The sequence below is a fragment of the Pseudophryne corroboree genome, chromosome 6 (genome assembly GCF_028390025.1).
Source record: "Pseudophryne corroboree isolate aPseCor3 chromosome 6, aPseCor3.hap2, whole genome shotgun sequence".
Taxonomy (NCBI): domain Eukaryota; kingdom Metazoa; phylum Chordata; class Amphibia; order Anura; family Myobatrachidae; genus Pseudophryne; species Pseudophryne corroboree.
The window spans coordinates 570830675-570843182 of NC_086449.1; the positions used below are offsets into that span (position 1 = coordinate 570830675).

Genomic DNA, 12508 nt, shown 5'->3' on the forward strand with positions numbered 1-12508 from the left:
CGCCGCATCCTTCAGGTAATCTGCAGCGTCCTTGATAAAACCAAGAGTCAAAAGAACATTATCTTTATCAAGGGTATCCATATCAGCAGCTAAATTCTTAGCTCATTTAGCAATAGCACTACTCACCAATACCGACGCCACAGCAGGTCTGAGCAATGCACCCGTATTAGCAAAAACGGACTTCAGAGACGTCTCCAGCTTGCGATCCGCCGGATCCTTGAGAGCTGCTGTGTCAGGAGACGGAAGCGCCACCTTCTTAGACAAACGAGATAGAGGTTTGTCCACATTTGGAGACACCTCCCATTTTTCCCTGTCATCAGAGGGGAAAGGATACGCCATGTAAATCCTCTTGGGAATCTGCCACCTCTTGTCCGGCGACTCCCAAGCCTTTTCACAAAGAGTATTCATTTCATGAGAGGGGGGAAACTTCACCTCAGGTTTTTTCCCTTTGAACAAACAAATCCTTGTTTCCTGCACCGCAGGTTCATCAGAAATGCGTAAAACATCCTTTATAGCCACAATCATGTATTGAATACTCTTAACCACTCGTGGATGTAAAGCAGCCTCAGTGAAATCGACCTCGGAATCAGAATCCGTGTCGGTATCAGTATCTACCTAGGTAAACGGATGCTTTTGCGACCCCGATGGGGTCTGCACCTGAGACAAAGCATCCTCCATGGATTTTCTCCACACCTATGTCTGCGACTCTGATTTATCTAACCTCTTTGACAAAGAAGCCACATTTGTATTAAGTGTATTTAACAATGTGAATAAATCAGGTGTCGGCTGCGCCGACAAAGCCAAATCCAGACCCGCATCTGCTCCCCCAGTAACCTCCTCCGGTGAATAACATTCAGCCTCAGACATGCCGACACTGAGTATCGACACACCAACAAACACACACAATGCCTCAGCTAGGGGACAGGCCCACAAGGAAGCCCGGAAAGAGGAACACGGAGGGAGTATGCCAGCTCACACCCCAGCGCCCATATATCCCACCAACTAATATATGTAAAAGGCGCTGCTTTAAAACAGTAAATATGCACCATAAAACTGTGCCCCCCCTCCTTCCCCCCCCCCGATTAGCTCCGCGTTACTTGTAGTGGAGCTTTTGGAGGTCCCCGGCCAGCGTCTCATGCAGCCGCGTGTATGAGGGAAAATGGCGCTGGTGAGCCGCGCGACTAAGCTCCGCCCCTTCCCGGCGCGCTTCAGCCCGCTAAATTTGAAAAATTAAAATGCCGGCGGGGGTTTGAAAAACGGTGCCGAGGCACCGAAAAGCCTTCTGCCGGTATCTCAGACCTCAGTAAATGCTGCCCAGGGCGGCAGTTCACACCCAGTTAAAGTCTTTTCAGTGTACCCAAGCTCCTGCGGATCCCGTCTATACCCCATGGTCCTATTGGAGTCCCCAGCATCCTCTAGGACAGGGATGGGGAACCTCCGGCCCGCGGGCCGTATAAGGCCCGCAAAGCAGTTTGCTCCGGCCCACCCGCTTCTCCCAGTGAGACACGCCGCCGCTCAGTCCGGCGGCAGCGTATCTCAGCTGTCAGTGTCAGGACAGGGAGGAGAGCGCGGTGGCGGCGTGTAGAACTTGAAACCAGCCGCCGGTTCGTGAGCAAATCCGAGCTCGCGGACCGGCAGCCAATCAGGAGCCGCGGCTGCCGGTCCGCGAGCTCTGATTGGCTCTCGAACCGGCGGCTGGTTTCAAGTCCTACACGCTGCCGCCCAACATAGCCGCGCTCTCCTCCGTGTCCCGCCGAAAGGAGCGGTAAGTAGCACGGAAGGGGGGGAGGCACTGTGGGGGCATCTGTATACCTGGCACTGTGGGGGGCATTTGTATACCTGGCACTGTGGGGGGCATTTGTATACCTGGCACTGTGGGGGGCATTTGTATACCTGGCACTGTGGGGGGCATCTGTATACCTGACACTGTGGGGGGCATCTGTATACCTGGCACTGTGGGGGGCATCTGTATACCTGGCACTGTGAGGGGCATCTGTATACCTGGCACTGTGGGGGGCATCTGTATACCTGGCACTGTGGGGGCATCTGTATACCTGGCACTGTGGGGGCATCTGTATAACTGGCACTGTGGGGACATCTGTATACCTGGCACTGTGGGGGCATCTGTATAACTGGCACTGTGGGGACACCTGTATACCTGGCACTGTGAGGGGCATTTGTATACCTGGCACCGTGAGGGGCATTTGTATACCTGGCACCGTGAGGGGCATCTGTATACCTGGCACTGTGGGTGTGGGGGGGGGCATCTGTATACCTGGCACTGTGGGGGGGGGGGGGGGGGCATCTGTATACCTGGCACTGTGGGGGCATCTGTATACCTGGCACTGTGGGGACATCTGTATACCTGGCACTGTGAGGGGCATTTGTACACCTGGCACTGTGAGGGGCATTTGTATACCTGGCACTGTGAGGGGCATTTGTATACCTGGCACTGTGAGGGGCATTTGTATACCTGGCACTGTGTGGGCAATTGTGGATCTGGCACTGCACTATTGGGGGCATATGTGTATCACGTCCCATTTTAACTGGCCACACCCATTTTTTTGGCGCGCGCGCCTCCGGCGCGCACACACAGTACCTCTATGGGGCAGACCTGCTGGGGGGCAGGGTAATTTTTTAAGTTGAGAATTTTTGTATGGCCCCCGAAGGATTTTATAAATATCCAAATGGCCCTCGGTAGAAAAAAGGTTCCCCACCCCTGCTCTAGGACGTAAGAGAAATGAGCGATAGTGACTAAAATATTGCATGGTGTGTATGCACCTTAAGTCAGGGAGAGTCAGTTGTAGTCTATTGGCCATAAACTTTGAAATCGGTAAATGGCCTATAGGAGTCTACCAGCATGGGGTCTCTCCCCGGTTTCGGAATAAAGGTAGTGTATGCACTGGTAAAGGATGAATAGTCCGGTGCTGACCTGTAAACAGTATTAAATAATTCCAAGAGAGTAGGCACTATTTCACGTTCAAGCACCTTATAATAAACACCACTAAGTCCGTCCAGACCTGAAGCCTTAAGTAGCAATAATCACTACATGTAACTCTTCCTCAGTAACTTCCCCATACAGAAGACCTTTTTGTGCTCTTGGGTCAACTTAGGCAAGACCGCTTCATTCAAAACAAGCTATGAAAAGTATCCTGTGGAGGAATAGGGCTATAAAGAATAAAACCTATGAAAATAGTCTGAGTATAGGTTTTCTTGAAGGATGTGTCACTCAGTGCTGCAACAAAAGAGTGTTTTTACCCCTCATTACCGCATTGATGTCTTGCAGAACAGGGTTATACCAGTGTGTGATATTATTGTCCAGAAAATTCAACCAGGAATAAGACAGCAATTGTCGAAAACCAGACGACTTCAAAAGGATTTCCCGGTTATCGGAACTGAAATATGGTCAACCCCAGGATAGGTTTGATTCCTGTGTCCCCGTCCACATAACTGACCACCATAGTACCTGGGAAGGTGGGTGGGTTACTTCCTCCAGTTCAATGAGGTCTGGATGGCGGGGAGCCATGCGGTCCATGTGGTGGGTAGCGGGCAGCGTGACCTCTGATTTCACGTCACGCTGTGCAGGGGGAGCCAGGAGGAGTGAACCGGCGAGGTCTGTGCGGCAGATATGCGGGTGGCTGGCTGCGCAGCATAACCTCTGACACTTCACTTCACACTGCGCAGGGGGAGCCAGGAGGAGGGACCCGGGCAGTGTCTGAGCCTCCTGAGGACGCTCAACGCTGCCCCACATTTAAAAAAAACATAGGACCACCTGATCCCGAAGTGCCCGGGATTGGAGCTTCCAATCCCGGGATTGAATCCCGACTGATTTTTGCCGTAAATCCTGGGATCCCACAGATCACGAGATTGGCCACCCTAATCACAATATAACTCCATAGTCATTAGGGCGGCAACAATATCCTTAAACTAACAGCTTTAAGATGGGCCAATAAAGAATTAGACAAACTATAATCTATCCTGGACAAAGAGCTGTGAGCTCTCGATAAATGAGTAAAAGAGCGATCTGTTTGATTCAGATGATGCCATGGGGTCAATAAGTTGTAGCACCTCTCTAAACTCTGCATATGTATCCAGCACGGGGAAGACAAACCTAGAAGCTGGTGACAATTTATCTATTGTGAGACTGTCCACTGTATTAAAGTCTCCATCTACCACAAATGGATACAATGGATATCTTAAGTTTCTCGGAACTATGGTATTGAAAGACCTAACATGGCCTTCTAACACCGCAGTTATATTAAGAAAAGCCCAGCAACGGCTTTTTTTCTTAAGACAGTTGACAGCGGCAGGTATGTGTAGATGCATTCTTGTGAATTTTTACAGTTGCACCATCAAGAGTGTTTTGACTTTTGGTATGATAACTTGGTTTGGCAATTGTACTGCAGAAAAAATAGGAGGGCTCAAACGTTTGGTAAAATTGTTGGGTAAAGCTGTCTAGCATTCATGAACATTATGAGAACCAGGACCTAAAAAGAGCATGAGCATTATGTGCGACTCTGGTCATCCATACTGTAGGGTGTCTGAAAAATTACCATCCAATAAAAGGTTCAGAGAACTGATGTCATGCACCAAGCGACTACATTATTTCTTTCCATCAGCTATTTGTATGTTGAACCATAACATTGTTTAACACAAAAATGCTCAGAGAATTTGTTCGGTACGCTTTCCTATCATTTGCCCATTTTTAGGCACTACAGTGTGGTACTTTCATTTAACAAATCATTCTTTGTTTTGCATGATGACAAACTGTATTATTATTATTATTATTATTATTATTATTATTATTATTATAAGGATCTACTGGACAGGACTTGCATAAGCCAGCGAAGGAAATCCCCCATAGCAATATTAGGTGCAGAGATTCACCACAGTATATTTGAAGCCATCAATTTCTGCATCCACAATCATGTATCATCCCTCAGGATCAAGCACCATGTTTTAAGATGAGAATATTTTATCAGTTTAAATCAGTTTCTTCCCCTTTGGCGCTATCAAAACAACAATAGTAATAGTCATGATGATAATAGTTCAAAACGCACAGTACCAGTATGACACTAATAAGATTTTGTACTGCTGGTGAAGACTTGACCACCCAGACAAAAAAAAACCAAAATGCTAATAGTATAAACTCCACATAGATTTCCCTGTTTCATATAAAGCAGGCTTAGCTCGCAGGCTTAGCTCCCATAGGGGTAGGGAGAAGCAGGCTTAGCTCCCATAGGGGTAGGGAGAAGCAGGATGAGCTCCCTTAGGGGTAGGGAGAAGCAGGCTTAGCTCCCATAGGGGTAGGGAGAAGCAGGATGAGCTCCCGTAGGGGTAGGGAGAAGCAGGCTTAGCTCCCATAGGGGTAGGGAGAAGCAGGATGAGCTCCCGTAGGGGTAGGGAGAAGCAGGCTTAGCTCCGGTAGGAGTAGGTAGAAGGGGGGCTAATACATTCTTCCCCATGTATTCCAAAAAATAATGTAACAGCCTGTGACTTGCAGGCATCGGCAAGATCCCAGAGTCTGCCCGATATTTTAAACTGGCAATCACTTAAAAAAAACAAAAAACCCTGGTTTTGACCTTAAAATGATCGTCACTTTAAACCTCAAACAGGGTAACCTTGACTTCGCCAACACCTGCAAGTGTTATATATGAATATTGTCTGAATTAAATATTTTCAATAAGTTCCACAACACTAGGAACACATTGAATCATGGAACACAAGGACTCATTGAAGAATAAAATCTTGGTAATAGCAGCTCATTACCTTTTCTTTCTGCTCAAGAATACGAGACACAGCGGCAGTAATGCAAAGTAAAATCTGAAGCATCTCGGGTAAGTAGGGGCTGATCAAGTGACCCAGATTCTTCAAAACTACCTCCAGACTATTGAGTAAGCTGTGCTGGCGTCCCAGAGGCAGCACCTTGGAGAGGTCCAGCTGTTCTACACACTGCTGCACCACAGCAAGACAGCCTCCTGTGAAATACAAAATGATTAGATATCAGACAAGCTTGGCAAAAAAATAATAAATAAAAATCTCCCCACACAACTGAAGTATATTCATATTACTAGCACGAGACTGAGAGGACTATCCAATCTTTTATTTATTTTCTATATTATCAATATAATTGCACTTTAACTACAAAGAAACATGTCCTGATATGTCGCTACATACTGCAGAAAAACATCAGACAGTAGGACACTCAATGCAGCTTCTTCTAATGCTTAGGGCAATGCTAAACTAGCTAACTAAGTACCATATTAACGAGATTAACTTCAATTAAGTGTGACTGCCAGTTTAGTTTGTGACAATGCGTATTTAGACGGTAGCATCATCTATGATACAGCAGAAGGAGAAAAATGATGTGACAAATTGCATGGTACCCACGTCTCTCACATACAAAACACATGCAAATGGTGCAAACACACAAATATCAAGTATAGCCCCATATAGCCTTACAGTCGCTGCAATACTTCTACTGGGTCCACAGCTGCAGAAAACAAGTTCACTGTACAATTCACTTATAGATACATTTGACAACAAAATCTTTCCACATCAGTTTCTCCAATACCGGATATCACTATTCTAGGTTGTTGGGGTGCCCATCTCCTATCAATCTCACATTCATTGGCTGTTGCATCTTGTCTGTCGCCACCCATGTCACATACAAGCCTGACCTCACTAACAATCATACAAATGAGCGCACGTCTTTCTAAATACATGTATATATGTGAATTAGGCTGTATCCTTGCCCACTTCAAAATTGGGGGCAAAAAGATCAGGAGATTAACATTAAATACCAAAGATATGCTTTTACATTCGTCACAAGCTACTTAAATCAATGATTTGTATAATCGTGCAAATGCGGACAGATCTTGCTGCCTCCCAAAAACTTTAAATGAAAGGACCACCTGCTATACGTGACCAGCCCAACTGGACACATCAGTTTATTCTTCTTTAAAACCAAGCCATTAGATTACACACGGGCCTGTTAAGACAACTGGCAAATGACTTTACATCTAAGTTGTCAGAGGTCACTTGATGACTAGATTCCCAGGTACGCCTTAAAAATAATTTGCTCATTTTCAAGAGTATTGCACAGTGCTCTTTAGTTTGGGGTCAAATACAATCCAATATTAGGCTAACTGGCCATTATCACAGCAGTTATTATGCTGTACTTTAATTATGCATGAGAATACCTCCCCAACCAATTACTCATTCATTCATAATTAGTTAGGTGTTTTTTTTCCCTTGACATACAAATCAAGAGAGAAAGGGAAAAATGAATATACACCACTACTTTCATATTAACAAAAACAAATAAATGAAAAATACGCAAATTTTCAATATATATTCTCTTTTTCTCTTGTAGAATGTTTACAACAAGCAATAGACACTATGTAATGAGCATATAAATGGCTATATAACTTGTGTTTGCTTTAATATTACATTACAAAAATCTTTTATGGTTGTGTGAGGAAACCAGAGTACCTGAAGGAAAACCACGCAAGTACGGGGAGAATATACAATCTTCACACAGTTAGGGCCATGGTGGGAATTAACCCACGACCTCAGTGCTGTGAGGCAATAATGCTAACTATTACACCATCCGTGCTACCCACTGACCCCCTCCATCTGGCTCTGGGACACACCATCCCTCAGAAGTGGATGCCACCAATGACTCACATGGTTTCTTCTACAATTCCTGGTCCTCAGGAAAATGTTCAGGAAAATGAAACAAGTACATTTACAGAGGAGAAGGTCCTAACAGAACTCTCAAAGCTGAAAGTGGACAAATTTATGGGGCCAGATGGGATACATCCAAGGATACTAAAAGAACTTAAAGAGGCGCTGGTAGCACCATTGACAGAATTATTCAACCAGTCATTAGCTACAGGAGTAATTCCAGATGACTGGAAAAGAGCGAACATAGGGGGTAATTCCAAGTTGATCGCAGCAGGATTTTTTTAGCAGTTGGGCAAAACCATGTGCACTGCAGGGGAGGCAGATATAACATGTGCAGAGAGAGTTAGATCTGGGTGGGTTAATAAGATTTTACACTTACCGGTAAATCTATTTCTCGTAGTCCCTAGAGGATGCTGGGACTCCGTAAGGACCATGGGGAATAGACGGGCTCCGCAGGAGGCATGGGCACTTTAAGAAAGACTTTGGACTCTGGGTGTGTACTGGCTCCTCCCTCTATGCCCCTCCTCCAGACCCAGAGGAGATGGACAGTACGAGGAAAGGTTTTTTGGGAATCCCAGGGCAAGACTCATACCAGCCACACCAATCACACCGTATAACTTGTGATAACTACCCAGTTAATAGTATGAACAAACAACAGTCTCGGTCTAAACTAGAATCAGACCCAGAAAGGTCAGGCGCATTGTAGGGACTAGCTGGGACTTCGGTATATTGAGAATCCAGCCGTGCCCCTGCAACATCCTCACCGACAGCGACACGCTGTCCAGCAACTTCTCCCGAGATCTCGCCTTTATGAGGAGATCGTCCAAGTATGGGGTAATTGTGACACCCTGCTTGCGCAGGAGCACCATCATTTCCGCCATTACCTTGGTGAAAATTCTCGGGGTTGTGGAAAGCCCAAACGGCAACGTCTGAAATTGATAATGACAGTCCTGTACTGCAAATCTCAGGAACGCCTGGTGAGGAGGGAAAAATCGGAAAATTAAGGTATGCATCCTTTATGTCCAGGGACACCATCCAATCTCCCCCCCCCCCCCCCCCCCCCTCCAGGCTGGCGATAACCGCTCTGAACGATTCCATCTTGAACTTGAACTTTCTCAAGTACAAGTTCAGGGATTTTAGAATCAAAATGGGCCTGACCGAACCGTCCGGTTTCGGGACCACAAACAGGGTTGAGTAATACCCCTTTCCTTGCTGGAGAAGAGGAACTTTGACTATCACCTGTTGAAGATACAATTTTTGAATTGCAGTCAACACTAACTCCCTCTCTGACGGGGAAGCTGGCAGAGCTAATTCGAAAAACCGGCGAGGAGGCACGTCTTTGAATTCCAGCCTGTATCCCTGAGAAACAATCTCTATAGCCCAGGGATCCACCTGTGAGTGAACCCAGACCTGGCTGAAAAATCGAAGACATGCCCCCACTTGAGCTGACTCCCCCCGGGAAACCCCAGCATCATGCGGTGGACTTTGCAGATGTAGGGGAGGACTTCTGCTCCTGGGAACTAGCTGCATGCAGCTTTTTTCCCTTGCCTTTTCCTCTGGCAAGGAAGGACGATCCCCGTACCTTCTTGCTTTTATTGGAACGAAAGGACTGCATTTGATAATGAGGTGCCTTTTTAGTAGGCTGCGGGGAGACATAAGGTAAGAAATTCAATTTTTCCAGCCGTAGCAGTAGAGACAAGGTCCGAGAGGCCTTCTCCAAACAACTCCTCCCCCTTGTAAGGCAACGACTCCATATGCCGTTTGAGTCGGCATCTCCCGTCCACTGTCGGGTCCACAGGAGTCGCCTAGCAGAAATAGACATAGCATTTATTCTGGAGCTTAGTAAACAAATGTCTCTGAGCATCCCTCATATATAAAGCAGCATCTTTGATATGCTCTAGGGTCATTAGAATGGTATCCTTATCTAGGGTGTCAAGTTCCGTAGATAAGGAATCTGTCCATGCTGCGACAGCATTACACACCCAGGCCGATGCCATAGCCGGTCTAACGATAGTACCGGAATGTGTGTAAATGTGCTTCATGGTAACCTCCTGCTTACGATCAGCAGGATCCTTGAGGGTAGCTGTATCCTGAGAAGGCAGTGCCACCTTCTTGGATAAGAGTGTCAGCGCCTTGTCGACCTTCGGCGAAGATTCCCATCGTATCCTGTCCTTTTGTGGAAAGGGAATACGCCATAAGAATCCTTTTGGGAACTTGTAGTCTCCTATCTGGAGATTCCCAAGCCTTTTCGCACAAGTCGCTTAGTTCAAAAGAGGACGGAAAAGTGACCTCAGGCTTTTTCCCTTTATACATGTGTACCCTCGTGTCAGGGACAGGGGATTCCTCAGTGATATGCAAAACCTCTTTAATGGCAATAATCATGTAACGAATACCTTTCGCCACCTTTGGCTGTAATTTTGCATCCTCATAGTCGACACTAGAGTCAGTATCTGTGTCGGTATCTGTGTCAGTGATCTGGGATATGGTGCGTTTTTGAGACCCCGAAGGTACTGGTGCCACAGGGACAGGCATGGTCTGACTACCTGACTGATCCCTAGCTTCAGCCTTGTCTAATCGTTTATGCAGTAAATTTACATTTGCATTCAAGACATTCCACATATCCACCCAGTCCGGTGTCGGCATTGCCGACGGCGACCTAACCATCATGCACTCCCCCTCCTCCTTAGGTGAGCCTTCCTCGTCAAACATGTCGACACACATGTACCGGCACACTTCACACACACAGGGAATCTCTTTTCTGAAGATAGGTTCCCCCTGAGGCCCCTTGGAGAGAGAGAGAGTATGCCAGCACACACCCAAGCGCTATATAGCCCTGGAGAAAAACACAGATTGTTTACCCAGTAGCGCTGCTTAATGTAAAAACGCCAATAATGTGCCCCCCCTCTACTTTAAAACCCCCTTTCACCGTGTGTCAAGCAGGGGAGAGTCCGGGGAGCTTCCTCTCAGCGGTGTTGTGGAGAGAAAATGGCGCTGGTGAGTGCTGAGGGAGAAGCCCCGCCCCCTCGGCGGCGGGCTTCTGTCCCGCTCAAACTTACTAAAAAATGGCGGGGGCTCTTTTATATACATGTACAGTGCCCACCTGTACATGTATATAGACTTTTGCCATAGGAGAGGTTTTTATTGCTGCCCAGGGCGCCCCCCCTGCGCCCTGCACCCTTACAGTGACCGGAGTGTGTGAAGTGTATGGGAGCAATGACGCACAGCTGCAGTGCTGTGCGTTACCTCAGTGAAGCACCGAAGGCTTCTGCCGCCTGAGACGTCTTCTGTCTTCGTTTCTTCTGGCTCTGTGAGGAGAACGGCGGCGCGGCTCTGGGGTGAACGCCCAGGACGAACCTGTGTTCACTCCCTCTGGAGCTAATGGTGTCCAGTAGCCGAGGAAGCAGAGCCTATCATTTAAGTAGGTCTGCTCCTCTCTCCTCAGTCCCTTGATGCAGGGAGCCTGTTGCCAGCAGTGCTCCCTGAAAAAGAGAAAAAAATCCTAACAAAAATGCTTTCTAAGCAGGAAACTCAGGAGAGCTCCCTGCAGTGCACCCATTCTCCTCTGGGCACAGTCTAAAACTGGGGTCTGGAGGAGGGGCATAGAGGAAGGAGCCAGTGCACACCCAGAGTCCAAAGTCTTTCTTAAAGTGCCAATGCCTCCTGCGGGAGCCCGTCTATTCCCCATGGTCCTTACGGAGTCCCAGCATCCTCTAGGACGTTAGAGAAATTTTGTTTCTCTGCAGGGTAAATTCTGGCTGCTTTATTGTTACACTGCAAATTAGATTGCAGATTGAACACACCACACCCAAATCTAACTCTCTCTGCACATGTTAAATCTGCCTCCCCTGCAGTGCACATGGTTTTGCCCAACTGCTAACAAAAATCCTGCTGCAATCAACTTGGAATTACCCCCCATAGTCCCACTGCACAAAAGTGGAAGCAAGAAAGAGGCAAACAACTACAGACCAGTGAGTCTTACATCAGTAGTAAGGAAATTGATAGAAACACTCTTAAAAGAAAGAGTTGTAGATTATCTCAAATCCAGCAAAGTATAGGATCCCAAACTGCTGCATTCACTGGGGGAGATCATGTCAAACAAATCTTATTGACTTTTTTGACTGTGAGTAAAGTGATGGATAAGGGTGGAGCTGTGGATATAGCTTATCTAGACTTTAATAAGGCTTTTGACACTGTTCCACATCGCAGACTGCTAAATAAACTTGGAAGCTTGGGATTGGATACTAGGATTGTTTAATGGATAAGATCTTGGTTGCAAGATAGAAAACAGATAGATGTGGTAAATGGAGTGCATTCACAGGAGGGAAATGTAACCAGTGGAGTACCCAAGGGATCTGTACTTGGACCAGTGCTTTTTAATATCTTTATTGGTGACATTGCAAATGGCATTAAAGGGAAAGTATGCCATTTGCAGATGTGGATGACACAAAGGTATGCAACAGGGTAGACACACCAGGTGGGGTAAAACAAATGATTGAGGATCTAGGTAGACTAGACTAGAGGAATGGTCAAGAGTGTGGCAATTACAGTTTAATGCCAAAACATACAAAATCATGCACTTGGGTCTCAAAAATCCAAAGGCTAAATATAGTATTAATGGCACTATACTGGAAACTACTGAGAAGGAAAGGGATCTAGGAGTCACTATTTCAGGTGACTTAAAGACAGGTAAGCAATGTAACAAAGCAATGAAAAAGGCTAGTCAGATGCTTGGCTGCATTGGGAAAGGTAAGCAGAAAGAAGTAATAATGCCATTGTATAGGTCATTGGTACGGCCTCATCTTGAACACTTTGTTCTATT

The 12508-nt window shown here is 46.5% G+C and overlaps 1 protein-coding gene across 1 annotated transcript in view; it reads right to left on the reverse strand.

Moving 5' to 3' along the window:
• UTP20 (UTP20 small subunit processome component) overlaps positions 1 to 12508 on the reverse strand; it is a 276038-nt gene that overhangs the window by 120783 nt on the left and 142747 nt on the right. Inside the window, exon 27 of the mRNA XM_063930017.1 lies at positions 5770 to 5978. Within this exon, the coding sequence (XP_063786087.1) occupies positions 5770 to 5978 (209 nt within the window). The remainder of the gene's footprint in view (positions 1 to 5769; positions 5979 to 12508) is intronic.